Source organism: Enhydra lutris, unplaced genomic scaffold, assembly GCF_002288905.1.
Source record: "Enhydra lutris kenyoni isolate GAN:26980312 unplaced genomic scaffold, ASM228890v2 scaffoldscaffold2, whole genome shotgun sequence".
Lineage (NCBI taxonomy): Eukaryota > Metazoa > Chordata > Mammalia > Carnivora > Mustelidae > Enhydra > Enhydra lutris.
In genome coordinates, this window is record NW_019154086.1 from 20,269,647 (window position 1) to 20,290,250 (window position 20,604).

Sequence of the window (20,604 nt, forward strand, 5' to 3'; positions counted from 1 at the left end):
TCAGGCCAAGCAATCACTTAACTCTTAGAAAAATTATAATTTCATTTTCTTCAATAAAAACATTAAGAACAGTAATTACAGTAAAAATAGTGTTAATGTCAGTAAGGCACAAATGGCTACATGAAGGTGGACTGACTACCGAAAATCACTCAAATTCTGAGCCAGATTCATTTTCATCATAAATTTCAGAGATGAATTGTACAAAATCCAGTCTAAGCAGAAGCATCCAACAATTTTCTCTCCCACTCCCATTCATATTTCTGGGCACAAGAGCCAAAAACAATCGAATATAATATACGAAAGCATGTATGTATATATATGAATTCTTATGGTATATAAATGAATTCTTTCTGTATATATATGAATTCTGAAAGCTTTGTGGAATCTACCATAAATTTGAAAAACATCTCGCATAAATTACATACAAATGTCAAGTAAAACTCAAGACAAGTTTCCCTGGTGAAGATGATAAACTATCACAACCACATACTGTACATTTACTGCATTTATTTGGTTCCTCTCATCGGATTCTTTGTTGTAGACATGAACATCTTTCTCAGTGTGTCCACGCTCCATCTTGAATGTCAAGTCCAGAGATTCTTTTTTGGCACCGTGCATAGTAAATTACAGTATATTCTGGAATAATAAACTATGGATACCAAGTACACGGATTATCTGGGTTTTAACTGATCCTTTAAGTGCTAGGGCAGAGGAGGGTAAATCTAGGGAGATAGACCATCAATATACCAGACTGACTCACTGGTGGGTGTTGTCCAGAAACCAAGCTGCTGAATTTTAAAAACTGGGGATTGGCTTTACCTTTCAGGGAGAAGCCGGTTGCCTCAGTGACCGCCTTACTGCATTTTCCCTAAAGCTGCAAAGCTCCTCTCTGGGCTCTGTTTTGGGATTTTACTATCTCAAAGAAAACAATCAAACTCATGATTTGATACTGGGGCTAGCTTGAGCAGAACTTCATTAATACCACCTGTAACTCCATTTTAAGCAAGAATTGAAATTAGGATAAAATAGTAAGACACAGGAGGTGCGGGACTGGCTTAGTTGGTGGAGCATAGGACTTGATCTGGGGTTTTAAGTTTGAGCTCCACGCTTAGTGTAGAGATTACTTTACAATAAAACTTTTGGGTTGACTGGGTGGCCCAGTCATTAATCATCTGCCTTTGGCTCAGGTCATGATCCCAGAGTCCTGGGATAGAGCCCCGCATCGGGCTGCCTGCTCAGCGGGGAGACTGCTTCTCCCTCTCCCACTCCCCCTGCATATGTTCTCTCTCCCTATCTCTCTCTCTGTCAAATAAAGAAATAAAATCTTAAATAAAATAAAATCTTTAAAAAAATAAAATAAGACACAGGAGATCAGTCTTTGGTGCTTTTAATATACAACCCCTCGCTCTCTGACAAGTCCACTGAGGGAAAAAAAGTAAAGGCTCTTAAGATTTCATTCTCCTTGTGAAGGAAAGGCGACATTAAGCTATGGTAAAGAGGTTTGCTAAGTGTGGGGCGCCGATCTCACAGCTGTTATCTACAGACACCAACTACAACCGAGAAAGGACAAGTTCTGGAACTTTAGATCACTGTGCAACATAATTTGGGAAAAACCTATTCGGAATCTGTTCAAATTTGCTTCAGTTTTAAAACTAGTTAAAATGCTCTACGTTCAGCTGATTTCTTACTAATTTGTTTTCCAATAGCAGGGATACATAGAAGAGAGAGTTTAAAAATACACTTAACAATATTTTATGAATGAATGTCTGTGATTATGGCATGAGTACTACCAGAATGCTAATTTAAGTAGAGCAAAATTCCAAACTCTACAATTTCCACTTTCCTTCTTGAACAAATTCTGATGCACCCTGTTCTTACATAAATTTCTGAAATGCTACATATGAAACCTGTTCCAGTCCTGATGAGTATTAAACATTTTATTTAAAGATTTTAAAGTAAAAAAAGGGTACACAAACACAGATTACATTATGATGACCAAGGCAGTATTCCACATGACAAAAATCAAAACAAAAGTTAAAAAGTATATGTACAGGTACTAAACAAGCATAATACCTGATATGCAATTCAGGCTGCAGACACGTAAAATGATCTGACCACAGACATGCTTATGCAAAATAAATTTTTTCTTAGAACACCAAAATCCCATTCTGTCAGCTGCCTTATTCCCATTCAGTATTTTGAGAGAACTTCTATATAATATAAAAGGAACTGGCATGGCATTTAAAAACTACAAAAAAACAATGCAATTAAAAACATATTTGTAATACAGTTTTGTATAAAATATACATGGTAAATCTTATCTGTTAAAAAAAATTTTTTAAACATAAAACCACCCTGAATAATGATTAAAACCTTATCACAGAAAAATGTTCATCATTTGTAACACTCCTGATAGAAAATAGATGGGATTTTTTTGGGGGGCAGTGGGGGATATCTAACCTGAAGAAGTCATTTGAAATTTATTTAAAATTGTAGATAAGATAGTAACTCACTGCCTACCCCTTTCTCAAAACTTATCATGAATATTCTAATATATAACTACAGGACATGAAAGAATAGCTCCAAGAAAGTGTTTCTCCAAATAAGGTTCAAAGACCCAACAGAATTCTAAGGTGGGCCCAGCAATGTGCATTTTAAACAATGTCCCAGGTGATTGTTCCCCATTCTGAAATTTGAGAACTAATGCCCTAGGGAAACAGTACCACTTAAAAGCAGGATCATAAATACATTTCCGACATGTCAGAATTTTCTATGGGTGTATGGTTAGCAGTGAATACTGCTTCTTAAAACAAGCTTTAGGTATTAAGAAAAACATATATACCTGTTATATAAACATGGGAACGTTTATAAACTCTATTTGAGGTTTTCATTGCTTTCAGATTTTGTTATTTCAAGAAAAATGAGTATATGGCCAGAAACTTCAGAAAAATTACATTTCTAATAAAATGTTGCATCACAAAAAGAGATAATTTATTAAATGCCTATAAATTTTAAATCATTCTAATTTTAAAACTAGCTAGCTTTCCCCCAAATTCAATTTTACCAAGACTGGACAACTGTAACTTAGATGATTATGGTTACTTTTTACATCCCTTTTCATTAAAAAAAAAATAAACAGATGCTACCACTTGGATCCCTTTAAATAATAAATTGCTAAACACTAATATTAATAAAAAATAATCTGAAGAACTCTGCCTTTGAAATGTATTCCACTCTGATTACCTGTGTTACCTACTTAATACAAACTCACTTAAGGAGCTGGAAACATTGTGCATATATGTGCGTGTCGCTAATATTTATTCGTGTTTATTTTTTAAAATTTCACTGAAGACTCCATAAACAGGGTCCAAAAGTAGGGATGATGGGGCTTTGGTGAAGAAGTGAGTATGGTTAAGCCACTATTTGGAAGATAAATACTTTTTCTGTATACTAAATTATAAGAAAAAAATAGCATACATTCTGTCTCCACTGGATAATGGAATGTTTTTACAAGTCTGATAATGAGCGCTTCCTTATTATCTATATCAAATCACAAAAAATAACTATGGGATTTGCTAAGAAAGAAATAAATCTCACCATTGCACTTTTCTGTATCTATTTTAAATTTCTATTTTTTTCCTTTTTATATGCTGAGACATGCTCCATTCAAAAGCATCCTGGCTCTTTGCGTGCCATTTATTAACTTTCCAGTTAAAAAGGGGTAAGCTCAGAAGTTAATGCCCCTATACTAAAGAAATTACTTTCATAAGTTTTTCAAAAACAGCTAATGATTGAAATCTGATGCTTAATAAAATGTGCCCATTTTTCTCCCTCAAGCAGAATGCGTATTCCCTAATTCAAAGCAAGAGTCATCTTTTATTACCAATTTAATAAATGTTGCCTTAAAAATCAGTAATTTAATTATCCAAGGCAATAAAACTTACAGCTGAATTCTTAAACACAAACAACTCAGAAAGTAATAGGAAATATAATAAATTGCTGTTTTTTGAATCATTGTTTTATATCAAAATTAAACACTTCAAGGTGAGGTGAAGAATGAAAAATTTACGCAGGCTTAAGATGTAATCCCACCAGGTGCCTTAATGCTACGGATTCCCTGTCTAAAGGCGGTGATAAGCAGTTTCCTTAAACAAAAGGACAACTTCATTACTCATCAGTAGGCTGCTGGATTACCAATATAGTTAAGTGTTGACACAGCTGTCAGGAAACTAGTTTCATTTTCTTTTTCACAGGTAGATGTAATAAATTGACTCTCACAGCCGATAATAGAAGATATTGAGTGCTCTTTTGTAGGTGAAAAATATAAAATGGTTCATTGTATCCCAGGTGGTAACAAGTTTATTCATGCATTAAATGGCAACACAAGCAAAATGCATAGCTGGAAAATGAGGATCAGACACATTCTTCTGCAGACATCAAAAGAGGATTGATGTACTCAAAACCTTCGAATTCAGACTGATCGATCTTCCTCACGATGTCACTGTTGAAAGAAAAATACATTAATTTTTATAAACTAACCAACTTTTTATTTAATTGGTAAAATAAAATTTAAAATAAGAAAAAATAAGGCTAATTTGCATAAATTATGGAGGGGAAATCTATTAAGTGTTTAGATTAGTTCCAAAACATTTTCTAGAAGAACCAAGAGTACTGAAAATAAAAGAAGACTAACAATCCCATAAGCAAGTTTAGAACTAAAAGGTAGTCCAAAATTGAAGGCTAGGAATAAAAAAGTCACAAACTGTCACAAGCCTAATTAATTTTAACTTTTGACCTGAACAACATTCCTCTCTATAGGTGAACATACAGGTCTGAATTAGCATTCAATTTAGTCATCACCTCAACAGGAAGGTGATGACGACAAGACCCAGAAAAAGTTAACCTTCTGGGTTAACCCAGAAGGGGCCCCTGGGTGGATCAGCCATTAAGTGTCTGCCTTTGGTTCAGGTCATGATCCCAGGGTCCTGGGATCCAGCACTGCATCGGGCTCCCTGCTCGGAGGGATGCCTGCTTCTCCCTCTCCCACTCTCCCTGCTTGTGTTCCCTCTCTTGCTGTCTCTCTCTCTCTCTGTCAAATAAATAAATAAAATCTTAAAAAAAAAAAAAACACGCAAATATGGACAGGTACCCAGAAAAAAAAAAAGGCAATAGGGACAGGTACCCAGAAAGACACTGCAAGGAGGTAATGGGTCGCAGGGTGTAAACACGCTGGCATTCTGCTATACTGGGTTTCTAATTCAATATGCAGTAAGAGTAGTACTACTGAGTATTTTAGTACTTAAATGCACACACCATACTGCAGAGCACGAAGTTACACAGGACACAGTCCCTTCCTTCAAGGAGGGAAGGAACGTCATACAACAAAAAGCTACAAGAGAAAGCAGGACACGCTGAGTTTCATACAGGACAGCTAAGCCTGGATCTAACCACAGTTCTAAAATAAAGGGTGACTTCTGGTTGGAGAAATCGAAAACGCCAGCATCCACTACATAAACATATACTGAATGGAATCACAAAAGATGATGTTGGGTCTGAGAAAATGCAAGTAATTTATTCGAGTTGAAAGCACAGGAAGAGAGGCATGTCAAATGACAGGTGATCTGAAAGGAAGGTAATGGCTAGCTCAGAGAAGCCAGTGAGGTTTACCCTGAGGAGTTTCACCTTGGTTCATCAAAGATCTGGCTGCACCTGAACTAGCTCAGAAAGATGGAGAAGATTCCAGTACATAAAAATGAAGGATGCATACAGAGGAACAGCATGAACAAAGGTAAGAGCACACCATCAGGGAACACAGAGTAACAGGAGACTGGTCAGAACACAGAGCACAGAGAGAGAGACGGCCAGGGAGTCAGGCAGAAGGAGAGGGTGGGAGGCCGTAACTGCTGGCCTAGGGGACAGATTTTATCTGCTAGGCAAGCAGGAGGTTCCTGGAGGCTTCCGACAAGGGGGTGACAGAACTGGGAGTGCTACTTAGTGAGATGGGTCGAATGGGTGGCAAAGCAAAGAAGATGCCCAGTGAGGTGGACGGGGTCATGTTCTGGGTATGATCTGAAAGAGATACGAACTGGACTCATGGCAGGGGGCACGAACATGAAGGATCTGACACAAGTAGTGAAGTAAAGGAAGAACAGACAGGACTTACTTGGCAGCTGAATGTTAAGGAAAAGGAAGGGTCCATAATCATGGGTATTTTGAATCTGAACGAACACGTGATGACAAAATGAGCAGAAAAAGGTAAATAAAAATAAGGAACTGATTGAGAACAGAAAAAGAGACCATAAAGAATCATTACTTTTCTTTCTTTTTGAATCTCTGTACCAACATGGGGCTCGAAATCACAACCCCGAGCTCAAGAGTCGTGTGCTCCACTGACGGACACAGCCCGACATCTCAAGCATTGTTACTGAAAGTATTTAAGGGTTTGTGTTTGAGGTGCTTGTCTGGCGAATTAGGGGAGATGTTTAAATCAGCAGACAGAAATGCAGCTCAGGAGAGGCACTGGGCGGAGAGGCGAGGTGCTCCAGAACCATTGTTCTTTCATTCTTCACAGTGGCCTTGCAACACAGGCAGAAAGAGAACAAACAGGCTCAGAGAAGTTATGACATTCACACCCAGGTTACCCAGTTGGGAAGAGGTGGTGTCAGGACAAATTCCTGTCCTTTGATTGAATCTGGTGTTATTTCTAACACATGATGCTGTCAGAAGTAATGATATTGGTACATCTCTCTCTCCTTTAGTAGACAGGAAGCTTTTTGGGAGACTGACCTACATCTTAATTGTCTTTGAATGGCTAATACTTAGCATAGTGCCTTTTGCTCAACAACTGTTTGCCAATTTCGCTGGCAATCACTGAAAGAGCTGGTGTCAATATTGTGGGGCTGGCTGAAATCCCTAGGCACACACCACACACAGCAAAGAGAAGGCTGTTGTGAACTGAACTGAACTGTGGAACATCCCTGCCTCAAGGGAACAGGGAAAAAAGGGTGACAAGTGGTCACAGAGATGCCACAGAACCAGGATGGCTAGTGCCAACCAAAGCAAGGCTGTGAGCACCAAATGCTGTACAGACGTCAGGGGAGATGATGACGAATCAGACGAATCAGAATACGCTTTAAAAGTCAGACATTAACAAGTCAATTCAACCTTCAGACGCTGGAGGAACAGGTTATACTGCGAGGAGTTGAAGTGCCCAGAGTAAGAAAGCGTAAGACAATCGATGTTGACTGTTCTGAAGGAGTTCGAGAGAGATACTGATTATTTATTTTCTTTTACCATAAGCATCTATTAATTATTTTGGGAAGAAAATGAAGCAAGAAAATGTGACGGTTCAAAGATGTGCTAAGATTCAGGGGGAAAACTGGGATTTCGGAGCATGTTGGTAAGTAGCAGAAAAGCAGCTGGAAAGAGAAATTAAAGGAGGTGGAAGAACAGACATAACTGACAAAATGAAATCCTAGCAGAGAAGCTAAGGAAACAGACGTAGGGAAATGGGGCACCCCCTGCAAATGAGGGACATCCAAGCACCCGGAAGAAGGAAAAGGAGGTAAGAGAGCAATTGTGAGCCTCGCCGTGGTCTGGTGAGAGATGAAAAGGGAGCAAGCTCACAGTAGGAGGTCCCAGTCCTTGCAGTCAAGGTAAGGCAAGGCTGATCCACTATGGTGGGGGGTGCGGGGGTAGGACTGAAGGCTTCTAAAATGTAGAGACAGTCTGGAACAGCTGCGTGAGGAATGTGAGAGGAATTAGAAGATGTGAGTAAAAATACTGCCGAGGAGGAAGAGCTTCCTCGAGATGAGAGAACAAATCTGTAATGACAGGTCAGTGATCAAATACCCCCAAATTATTCTAAACCACTCTTTTAAAAAAAGCAATCTGGCAATACACATCAAGAGCTTGAAGCATGTGATCCCCTTGGACCTAATTCGTTTTCTAGGAATCTATCTTAAGGTGACCTACAGGGACTCAGACAAAAATGGCCGTTGGCACAGCAGGGCAGCCCAGGGCAGCGGCAGGAGCACGGGCCTCGGGCCTCAGGCAGACATGGGTTTGCGTCCTGACACCACTGCCTGGCGACCGTGAAACTCTGCTTCACCTCTCTGAGCCTCAGTTTCCTCGTCTGTAAGACGAAGAGGACAGCACGTCGATTTACAAGGCTGTTGTGAGAATTTGAGATAAGGCATGGAAGGCAAAGTAGAAGAGGGCGGCTGTTATAACTTAAAAGACTGTCATAGATTCAAATACCCCATAACTGAATGGCTAAATAAATCACACTATAATCTGATAATGAAGCACTGTGTAGCCACTAACAGTGAAACTTCCAAAGAACTTTAGAAATATTTCAGTCTATGGGACGCCTGGGTGGCTCAGTTGGTTAAGCAGCTGCCTTCGGCTCAGGTCATGATCCCAGCGTCCTGGGATCGAGTCCCACATCGGGCTCCTTGCTCAGCAGGGAGCCTGCTTCTCCCTCTGCCTCTGCCTGCCATTCTGTCTGCCTGTGCTTGCTCTCTCTCCCTCTCTCTCTCTGACAAATAAATAAATAAAATCTTTAAAAAAAAAAAAAAGAAAAAAAAAGAAATATTTCAGTCTATGGAATTACTTACTCATCATCTGGAGTGAGCTGGACAGGTTCATTAGTAAACTGAGAATCGAAATTGTCCAAACCAAATTCCCCAGAAATATTTGGTTTAAAGGGAGGTACCACCTGCTTTTGCTCCATCTAGAAAAGACATATTAGATGACAGCTCAAGCCTACGTTCCCAGAAAAATTCCACCTCTACATTTCTCCTCTGCCCTTAGATGCCTCCTCGTCCTATCCCAATGCATTCGTGGCAATGGCTCTACAGTATTCACAAGGATGGAAATCATTTACAAAACTGAACACTGATGCGGGCCTTACTAATATTACAACAACCTGGTCCATTAAATTAATATTCCAAGCTATTACTGTTTTAAAAGCTTTTTAAAAAGCACTTTAGAGAGTAGTTTTAAGTTACTGAAGCTGTGATATATTTGTTTTTCAACATTCTTTCAAGATAATAAAATTTGGCCCAAGATAATAATGAAACCTAACATAGAAAACAATGAAAACTTACATACCATATCCCAATCAACATTTCGAAAAAATGGGTGTCCCTGAATATCAGCAAATCCTGTTTGTGGATGACAACCTAATCGTTCCTTTGGGTCCTATGGTGGGAAGAAATGTTTCAAGAAGTGAGTGGGTATCATGCTTTAGAATAAATCATCTTGTGACCTGGGTTTCATGTCTATTATACGATACTTCTATTTCTGAAATCAGTATGGTCTACCTTTCATTTCTAGGTAACATAATACTAGACTTAAATGAGTATCTGAAGCTTATGACAAGATTTCCTTGTGGCTCTCTCTTCAGCTATCATGTGATTCTAGTGGACATAGGTCCACTCCTTGCTGAAGAAAAAGGGAGGAAAGAGCCCCAGAATCATTTGAGTGGCTTCCTGATGTTTCTTTGGCATAGGTTAGAGTGCTGGTCAAAATATACAAACCCCAAACTTCACAAGTCTGTTCTTGGCTCATTTTAAAAGCCCTATGCCCAGGGTGCCTGGGTGGCTCAGTGGGTTAAAGCCTCTGCCTTCAGCTCAGGTCATGATCCCAGGGTCCTGGGATGGGGCCCCGCATTGGGCTCTCTGCTCAGTGGGGAGCCTGCTTCCTCCTCTCTCTCTGCCTGCCTCTCTGCCTACTTGTTATCTCTCTCTGTCTCTGTCAAATAAATAAATAAATAATCTTAAAAAAAAAGCCCTATGCCCAATTACAGCAATAAGCCAACATCTGTGTACAAGACTGACACAACCATTAGTTGACTCACTGGACTGAGAAGGGACTGCAACTTATAAAAAGTCATGGCTTATTCATGACTGTGAATGAAACCATGTTACCATCCTTCTTTCCAATAAAAGACATTTTGTTTTGAATATGAAAACCTCTCACCTTCATTTTTCAGTATGTTGACACTTAGATTTCCATTTTAAATCTTTCTTCATATAAAGTATTCAAAAGCCTCAACTTCTAATTTTATTAAAATTCATCATTATCTTATCTACAGGTACCTGAGAAGGTAAACACACATCAACCTACTTTCTAACCCACAATTTAAGGTAAGATTTACGATTTGCCAAGATTGCTGTGATACAGTAAGAAGCATATCTGGGATCTATCCCAGGTTCCTGACGCGGAGCTCCTAAAACCCTTGTAATTTCCTGAGTCTCAGAAGTGTCGTTTTTCATAACAAATCCCTTTTGATTATACCTTAGTTTATGCTAATAAGGTGACTCTTGGTGGGCCTGTCATAGTTTCAGGATGGGATCTGGTTGCCAGAGGAACCAACCGTGTGATTACTAGAGTTGTAACTTTCAGCCTCCTTTTCAGAGGGGCTGGAAATGGAGTTCAATCACCACTGGCCAGTGATTTAATCAGTCGTGCTGAATGTCACGGAACCGCCACAAAACCCTCTGAACCCCTGGGCTTGGAGAGCTCCTGGGTTGGTGAACACCCATGTGTCGTGAGGGTGGTGCACCCCAATTCCACAGGAACAGAAGCTCCCGTATTTTCAGGATCCTTCTGGACCTTGCCTTGTGTATCTTTTCATCTGGTTGTGCACTGTATCCTTTATAACAAACTAGTGATGGTAAGGAAACTATTTCCCAGAGTCCTATGAGCCATTCCAGCAAATTCTCAAACCTGAAGTGGGAGGGTTGTGGGAACCCCCAACTTTGCAGCCAAGTCACACAGAAGTGTGGGTGCTCAGTACTTGTGACTGGCCTCTGAAGTGAAGACAATCTTGTAAGCCCTTAAACCCCTGGAATCTGATGTTAACTCTGGGAAGTTAGTGCCCAAAAAAATGAATTGTGGGACACCCAGTATGTCTGGAGAGCTGGAGAATTGGTTGTTGGTGTGAGGAAAAACCTACACATTTGATGTTAGAAGTGTTGTGAGTAAAAACTGTTCAGAATCATAATCTTAGATCCCAAAACTCTTCCAAACTACCAACAACAACAAATAATTGAATGATCTTCCGACTTTTAAAGACCAATGATAGCACTTCATTTCTTCTGAATTTTATCTTGGGCTTTTGACATGATCATCTGTAGGGAATACTACTGCCAAGTGAGTAATAACCCAAAGAAAACTGAGTACTGGAGCTATGAGTACCACTGAGGCTATCCCCAAAGACTATAATTTTTCTCTAAATGTGTACATGATATATATCATTTACTTAAAAACACCATATGTAATATATGGCTGGGGGTGAATTACATTGCCAAAATGGAAAGGACAACTCATCTCACGATCTAACGCTGTCAAATTATTTTTTGGTGAAGAGACAAATTCCAGACCTAACTGAAAAAAATCACATACTCTGATGTTCTGGAATGTTACACTGCCTGAACCTCTACTTACAGTTTCATTTACATACAGATAAACACTAAAGATTGTTATATGTGATTTATACCTTGTTGAGAAAACTCTTCAGGACACTTGCAGCTTTTACAGACAGAGAACGCGGTATGCGTATTTGCTTTTCCAAAATAACTAGAAAGACAAAATTATGGCATTATATATTTAACTTTTACATGGCTTCAATCTTTACATTTTTATTACAAGAACATAAGGCACTCTAGAAGAAAAAATAAGACATGACATATATTACTTCGGTATTTGCTTGTTTGTATCCAGTTCGAGTCTCTGTATTTCCAGTCGCAGGCCTGTTTTTTTCACCTTTTGATTCTCTTACATTCTTGGTACCCTACTTTATCTCCATATTGTTCTTGGACTTATGGACTCATCCTCAGGGTGCATGTGAAAAGACTCTCCTCTCTAACCACAGGATTCCTTCCTCCACTCTCTATCATACACAATCTAAAGGAAACTCTTTGTTTTATTTTTGAGTATGAGAGAGCAGTTGGCAAATGGACTGAAGGTAGAGAGGTAGGAAGATGTATCTTTTAAAAAAATTGAAGACTCACATATTAAGAAGTACACTGTCCAAATTATTTTCCTCTTTCTTACTCAAAGTAAAAATGTGAGCCATCCTCATTCATGCTCTAGAATAGGTTATTCACGGAGAATCTCTATAAAATACTGTAAATTACCTTGGAAGAGATAATCCTCTGTGTTTTGATCAGGGTTATCAGAGCTTCCAACAATATCAAATGGAGATCTTCCTGCCATCATCTCAAACATTAGTACTCCAAGGGCCCACCAATCGACACTGAAACCTTCAAAAAAGAAATTCTTTGAAGTAACAAATGATCTCTTCTGCATTCCCGAAAGTCAGTAACTTGAGATTCATTCTATTATATAATGAAAAAATAAACATAATGAAAAACTAAACTCTAAATGCATTATAACTATCATGGTAGGCAGTGACGATTATAGGAATAATTCAGTTATCAAAAAGGGGAGGTACCAAAAAGATAGCTTTAAAAATATAATATTGGAAGGACACCTGGGTGGCTCATTCCTTTAAGCGCCTGGCTCTTGGTTCCAGCTCAGGTCACAATTTCTGGGTCATGGGTTTGATCCCTGTGTCAGGTACCAGCTCAGTGCCGTCTGCTGGGGATTCTTTCCCTCTTCCTCTCCCTGTGCCTCTGCCCCTCCCCCTACCTGCATAGGCTATTTCTATCACTCTCCCTAAAATAAGTAAATAAAATCTTTAAAAACAAATAAATAAAAAATAAAATATTGGAAATGAAACAGAAGTTTCTTTTCTCAAGTATGCCTGTAATTTCAGACTCATGATCTGTTTCTAACATGTTGTTTTTGAGGATATAATTAAATTGTACTTGAGAATAACCTTCCTTGGTCTGAAACTTGATCTTTTGCTAGCTGATTAAAGATCCTTGAAGGATCTTGGAATCAGATTATGAGCAGCTGTCAGAAGTACCCATCCTCCTTTACATCTGCTGAAATCGGAGGGTCAGAACCCAAGAAGTCAAATGTATGCTTAAGATAAATATATCCTCTGGTTCCTGACCAGCAGTCAATCTTTCCCTCATTTTTCAGATTCCTGGAGGAAACACCCCAGGAAATAGAAACAATCTTCTAGGGGCTCGTGACTCTGGAGTCACATGGCTAAAATTTAAATCCCTACTCTGCCACTTTCTAGCTGTAGGACCTTGGACAAGTTATATAAACTTTCTCTAAAAATGGGAATTAACCAGTGCTTACCTCCTAGGATTATTGACAGGCTTAATTAATATGTATAAACTGCTTGTATTAGTACCTAATACTTTTAGTGTTGCCCTTAATAAAATATTATTCAAATCTGTACCTTCAAATACTGGTAAGGTCCCACTGTCTCTGATTTCATAATTTAGGGTTTTCATGTAGGTTTTAAGGGGATCAAGAAAGTTTATATTAATAAGATTAGCATTTAAATACTATAGTATAATACAACGCAATTGGTACCACATTTAACCACCCATCTAGCACACAGCTAAAATGCAACCTATTTATTTATTACCATAATCTTCTCCTCTTAAAATTTCAGGAGCAATGTAATTGGGAGTACCACAAAAAGTGCTGGTTGTATCTCCTGGCCGTAATCCTTCCTTTTATAAAAAAAAGAAAAAAAAGAGAGAGAGAGAGAGAGAGAGAAATGATATAGTAAGACAGGAAATTATCTTCTAAATTCATCTCTTTTATTTCATCATCATATAAACTCAGCATCTATGGTAATATATAAAGCTTAAATAAAATACCACTAGCACAGTTGTCCATATTATTAAAATCACAGGTTGCCATTAAATAGCTTAAAGAAAACCTGTCCTCATTAGCTGTTGGTAGAGTTCAGTTAAGATAAAAATTACATTTGAGGGATGCCTGGGTGGCTCAGTCATTAATGTCTGCCTTGGGCTCAGGTCATGATCCCAGAGTCCTGGGACTGACCCTGCATCAGGCTGAACTGATAATATAATCTCCAATCATGATAGGTGATTTTTAACACATCTATATCAGAAAATGATAAATAATACAGACAAAAAAAAATCTAGTAAGCAGAAAAAAGATTTAGATAAAAGCCAGAGCTAAATATAATATAGAATATATGTAATCTATGTGCATGTGAGGAGAGAGGGAGGAGGGAAAGAGAGAGGGTGTGAAGGACAGAGATGCCTTGCATACAAACAAGAGATTATATATTCTTTTTTTTTTTTTTTGAAGATTTTATTTATTTATTTGACAAAGAGAGAGAGAGCACAAGTAGGCAGAGCAGCAGAGGGAAAGGGAGAAGCAGGCTCTCCACTGAGCAGGGAGTCCGATGCGGGGCTTGATCCCAGGACCCTGGGATCAAGACCCAAGCCAAAGGCAGCTGCTTAACCAATTGAGCCACCCAGGTGCCCCTATATATTCTTTTTTAACTACATGTGGGATACTGATCAAATACTAAGTCACAAAGGAAACCTCAAAATATTTTCAAAGAACCTGTATCATTTAGACTATTTATTGGCCACAGCAATTAAATAAGAAATCAACAATAAAAAGATAGTTTAAAAACAAGCTAGGGGCACCTGGGTGGCTCAGTGGGTTAAGCAGCTGCCTTCAGCTCAGGTCATGATCCCAGAGTCCTGGGATTGAGCCCTGCATAGGGCTCTCTACTCACTGGGGAGCCTGCTTCCCTTCCTCTCTCTCTGCCTGCCTCTCTGCCTACTTGTGATCTCTGTCAAATAAATAAATAAAATCTTAAAAAAATAAAAACAAGCTAAATAATACTAAATATACAATTAAGCAAGCAAGAGAAAGACAATTCATTTTTGTGAGTTTCATTGTTTAAGTAAGCATGCCCATTATAATAACTTAAGAAATACATAAAGGTGAACAAAATAAATGTGTAATGCTACATAACAGAACAACGCATATAGAATTAGACAATGCTATACTTTAGAACTTTATTTAATGTTACATTCTAAACATTTTACACGGTCATGAACTTCTGGTAAACATTTTAATGACTTCACAATGCTCTGTTCTGTGTTCATGCCATAATTTCCCTAATCATTGTTCTTACCAGTGGCCACTTAGATTATTTATAATATTTATCACGAACTACAATAAAAAAACCTGGTCACAAACTTTTCCTCATAGAACAAAATATGTACTCAGAATATCGCAGAATATCGCAGAGGCAGAAGTACTAGACAGAAGAGTGTGGCTGTACATCTTTAAGAATCCTGATATATCCCCACCATCTGTTATCCATGAGATCGTAACAATGCATACACTCACCAATGATATAGGAGAATACCCATTACTTTAAACTCTTGTAAGTAGACTATTTTAATTTTAAAAACCAGTATCTGGCATGCAAAAATTAAGTCTCATTATTGTTTTAATATGTACACTTTATAATAAGGTTAGCATTCCTCATGGTTTTGTTGTTGACTTTTATGTTATTGTCATTTTTCTTCTGAAATAAGAAAAAAATCCACTGGGGAAAAAGTGATGGAGAGGGACGTCTGGGTGGCTCAGTTGGTTCAGCATCTGCCGTCAGCTTATGTCATGATCCCAGAGTCCTGGGATTGAACTGTGTTGGGCTACCTGCTCGGCAGAGGATCTGCTTCTCCTTCTCCCTCTACCCACTCCCCATCTCATGCTCTCTCTCTCTCTCTCTCTCTAATAAATCAACCAAATCTTAAAAAAAAAAAAAAGGAAAAAGTGAGAGATGAAAAAGGTATCACAAATCTCAGTGATGGGTACATAGGGGTTTGCCTACTAAATCTCTATTTGTTTATGACTAAAGATTTGTGTGATAAAAAAATTTAAGGAAACAGAAATTGAATATAAGAAAAGATAAATGCCGGGACGCCTGGGTGGCTCAGTTGGTTAAGCCGCTGCCTTCGGCTCAGGTCATGATCCCAGCGTCCTGGGATCGAGTCCCGCATCGGGCTCCTTGTTCTGTGGGGAGCCTGCTTCTCCCTCTGCCTCTGCCTGCCACTCTGTCTGCCTGTGTTTGTTCTCTCTCCCTCTCTCTCTCTGACAAATAAATAAATAAAATCTTTAAAAAAAAAAAAAAAAAAAAAAAAAAAAAAAAAAAAAAAAAAAAAAAAAAAAAAAAAAAAAAAAAAAAAAAAAAAAAAAAAAAAAAAAAAAAGAAAAGATAAATGCCTGAGTTTTGTACTTAAAAGCAAGAGTACTTTAGGTAAAGGTTTTCTTTTCTAGTGTTGCTGTACAGATAATAAAGTCAAATCTTCAATACTATTAGAGTGTCTTACTTAATGTTAACATTTAAATAACCTCCAAGCTCTGGAGGCATTTCCCTCCAGTGAATGGGGGAGTGTAATTCACACATTTACATGCTTGTTGCCATATTACTGTGTGAGATAATTCTGTCCCAGCTACTTTTAACAAGGAGAGTAGCTCCCTAGATATTTTGTGGAAAAACACTGGACCCTTAAATCAAACACTGTTACAGAAAGAATAAAGTACCAAGAAATAAAGGACATGTCCTGAGAGTAACTGAAATTCTTATTTTGTTCTACCATACTTCATGTCAGATATTTAAACTTTAAATATAAAAAAAATGACAGATTTCCTGATAAAATCCTGAATGCATCATCAAAAGTTACAATTAAATAGCAAAAACTGGAGGGTGACATGTAAGTAGTTACGTTAAAGTCATGGGATTGCAGACAATTTTTATTTCCAAATTTTCTTCTGTAGTATCACAACATTCAAGATAAAAAGCTTACAGACAATAAAAAGAAATTGACTCTTATTATAGCACATATACACTCACAGAAAATACAGAATTTTGTAAATGGTTAGAAAATATGTATATATATCCTTGTGCTAAAATCCCCAAAAGCACCCCAAAGTAGCAGTCATTTCCTCAACTTTAAATATTATTTTACCAAAAGAATTTTGTGAGCTGCTGAGACCTTCTGATTAACTAGAAATTTCCCTCACCTTACACATGCCGTAGTCAGTGAGTTTAATGTGTCCTTCTGAGTCCAGCAATACATTGTCCAATTTCAAATCTCTATAAATTATCCCTCGTTCATGAAGATAATTTAATGCTAGACTGATTTCTGCAGAGTAAAATCTAAAATGAAAAATAACTCATTTGATTCAAATTTTTAAATTGTTTTAAGTTTCTAGAAGTCCTACTCCCATCTGCAAATGAAAATACCAAAATCATGTCAAAAGATTTTTTTTCTCCCAATGTTTTTAGAAACAATACCAAAACACAAATTGAAGTACTACTTTAAAATATCTGAGCCCAAAACACAATTACAAAAGTTCCAGCCTACATTAAAGTCATAAAATTTTTAATTTGCAAGTCTCGACAGGAGCTCTTAATCTGGGTCCTTGGCTGGACTTCGGGCAGTCCACACTGCTACAACCAGAGCACAGCTGTATGTATATGTGTACTTGTACATCTTCTATAGGATTTCCACAGCTTTCACCACTTCTCTAAGAATGATCTCCCCAAACGCTAAGAATCACTGATTGGTCTAGAATAGAAAAAAATGCTAAAAGTCCTACTCAAACTACGCAAAATCCATATCAAAATTCTAGAGAGGGAATTAAAATAAATTCTTCTACAACCATACCATTTAATATTAAAGAGCTTTTTAGATCTGCCACTACCCCATTGGTAGATAACCAGAACTTTTGGCCTGAATAATGAAAACGAAACACCCAAGTTGGTTTACGACTCCTTTGGTGAATGTTACCATGATCATGTTTGGAGGTGCATGACACATACCTTCTCAGCTACTTAATTCTATGCACAGAGAACCCGAGATTTTATTTTGTAATTTGGTTCCCAGAAAAGGATGAAATAAAACCAGAACTGGCACTTGAATACAGTAAAAACTACTTCCCCCAAGTCCAAATGAACAAATAAGGAACAAATTCAAGCTATGGTCACAATCAGAAATATCATTTGTGGCTCTGCTATGAAGGGTGATTGTTTAATAAAGACTAAATACAGGAAACGAACATACAGGAAATTAACAAAACCAAACACAGTTTGGCCCAAGATTAGATTAGTACAATTTCTACCTTCTTACAAAATTGAAGGATATTATCTCCTTTTGGTAAGAAATAATCAATGTCCTAACAAGATTTTCACTGAACAAGTATTTATAAAAATAAAATCTTTAACCTTCATCACATGCATATGCAGACTTATATGCTTCATTTTGGCCTTACTTTTATGGACCACTAAAGGGTGAGAATTATTCCTAATTCTGAGTACAAAACAAAAGATGGCACAGATGAATTAAACTTGTCCTAGGCCATGATCCTTTCCCACCTAATTCCTCTAACATATAAGCAATTTACAATCTTATATAATAATATCAAATTAAAGACACAAAATAAATAAATAATATTTAATGATCTTTTATTCATCAACAGGTATGTGATCAGAGGAAAAAAAAAAAGCCAAAGGCAGAACAATTCAGAAATTATAATTACAGGAAGAATTACATAATAGCTTAAAAGAAATTGTTTTATTACTCTCAAGTATATACAAATAATAATCAATGAAAAACTGTCAGAGAGCACTGCAAACCTTAGATGAATAAGTGTTTATAAATTCATTAACTGTTTCAATTGTGGATATTGAATAGACAAAGTATTTTAAAATAACTGGGTTTAGAAAACTAAAGGCTTCCCCTTTAACACTGTTTATACTTTTCAACTGCTTATATTAATATGTATATAACATTACATATAATTTATATATTATAATGTAAACTAACTTGTAGCTTAGCCCCTACATGACTTACAAAAACTAACTAGCATCAAAATACATGATTTATCTACTCTTTTTAACCAGTGACACATAAAAAGTCCCACAGCATTCCCTCCCCACAATGCCCCCTCCCGCCAGCCCCACCTCCAGCAAAAATCTAACACAAACAGTACACATCTACCTGGCATGTTCTTCAGGAAGTTTTCTTTGTCGCTGCATATGAAACATTAGATCTCCTCCATTTACATATTCTATGACAAAGAACAATCTAAAACAGAGAAGAGATAAGAAGCAGAACAAATGAACATGGGGCAGGGGGAAGAGAGGCAAACCAAGAAATGGACTCTTAACTCTAGAGAACAAACTGATGGTTACTAGAGGGGAAGTGGGCAGAGGCAGAGGTGGTGGGGATTAAGGAGGGTACTCTCAAGGAGCAACAGGTGTTGTATGAAACTATACTGTACACCCGAAACTAATATTACACTGTATGTTAACTGGAATTTAAATAAAAACTTGGGGAAAAAAAAGGATTTTTTTTTAAGATTCTTTATTTCTTTGACAGAGAGATAGAGAGCATAAGTAGGCAGAGCAGCAGGCAGAGGGAGAAGGAGAAGCAGACTCTCTGCTGAGCAGGGGGCCCAACGTTAGAGTCGATCCCAGGGCTCTGGGACCATGACCTGAGCCGAAGGCAGACACTTAACCAACTGAGCCACCCAGGAGCCCCAAAAGTATTTTTTAATTAAAGAAAAAAAGAAGAACAGAAAAGAAATAATAAGAAATAATCAGCAGGGCTTAAATCTAGGAAATTTACATGTCAGCAGGCTTAAAAAAATAAATAAACAACAGCAGAGAGCACATGAAACCAAGATTCAAAATAAAGCAGTGCCATTTTGCATCTTAAACACTACAAAGGCCAGTTACAACACAGAGAGCATTCTATAGATTTACCCTTAACAAACACTCCAGGAATTTGGTGGAAACAAAGGGTAGTTGGAGTGGAAAGCTGTTTAATCACAGAAAATACAAGAAAATAAACCAGCACAGTTGTGTAAGCTCTTTCTTCTATTTGAAAATAGTACTACTAGCAATCCAGAGCTTTTCACCTTCACCCCAAGTTCAGCGTTTACAAGGTAAGTCATTTTCATCTGTTACTTAAGGTAAAGAAGTTAGGATTTCTCCCTCTAGCTAAATTCTAGGAAACTTTAAGAACTAAAACTAGACTCTTGGAGATATTTATGACCCGTCCTTTTTTTTTTTGCCTAAAGCGGGTAATTTCCTAATGCCGAATGCTGATCCAGTGTTAAAATGGTATCACTGATTGGACTCTGAGTAGTAGGAAATTTTAAGCATAGTACTGTTGTGTCCATCTCCATGTCTTCCACTTCCAGCTTACAGCAGAAAGCAGTTCTCATTGTGTAAAGCCCAGTAATCATCCCATTATCTTTTAAACTTACCTGCTTTCTGTCTGAAAGCAAGAATGCAGCCCAACAAGAAAAGGATGATTGGATGCCTGTTCAAAAACGTGCTTCTCTGTCTGTACCCAATCAATATCCTGTTTCAAAATATGAAAGAAATCTATGTCAAACTGAATTATAATGAAAACTATGATAAATTTATTCTTAGTAATTCAATTATCATAAATGTAATTAGTAACTAGGTCAAATATCAAAAGCACTGATTATCATGAAACAACATGAAACAAGAGCCTACATACAAAGAGAAAACACCACCAATAAATCTTTCAATATTATGAAATGGTCTACGAAAACTTTTACAAAGTTCCAGTACATTCCCTTGGTAATAATATGGTTTGATTTTGATTTTTTAAAAATCTAGTAATCATCACA

At 37.6% G+C, this 20,604-nt stretch overlaps 1 protein-coding gene across 1 annotated transcript in view; it reads right to left on the bottom strand.

Moving 5' to 3' along the window:
• Positions 1-2,329: 2,329 nt before the first annotated feature.
• The window catches only part of LOC111148089 (protein kinase C iota), a 71,724-nt gene continuing 53,449 nt past the window's right edge, over positions 2,330-20,604 (bottom strand). The window contains exons 10-18 of the mRNA XM_022504491.1: positions 20,212-20,309; positions 18,939-19,025; positions 16,960-17,095; positions 13,520-13,607; positions 12,147-12,272; positions 11,507-11,586; positions 9,115-9,204; positions 8,619-8,734; positions 2,330-4,501 (exon numbers count right to left, since the gene is read on the bottom strand). Of these exons, the coding sequence (XP_022360199.1) occupies positions 4,414-4,501; positions 8,619-8,734; positions 9,115-9,204; positions 11,507-11,586; positions 12,147-12,272; positions 13,520-13,607; positions 16,960-17,095; positions 18,939-19,025; positions 20,212-20,309 (909 nt within the window). The 3' untranslated portion in view covers positions 2,330-4,413. The remainder of the gene's footprint in view (positions 4,502-8,618; positions 8,735-9,114; positions 9,205-11,506; positions 11,587-12,146; positions 12,273-13,519; positions 13,608-16,959; positions 17,096-18,938; positions 19,026-20,211; positions 20,310-20,604) is intronic.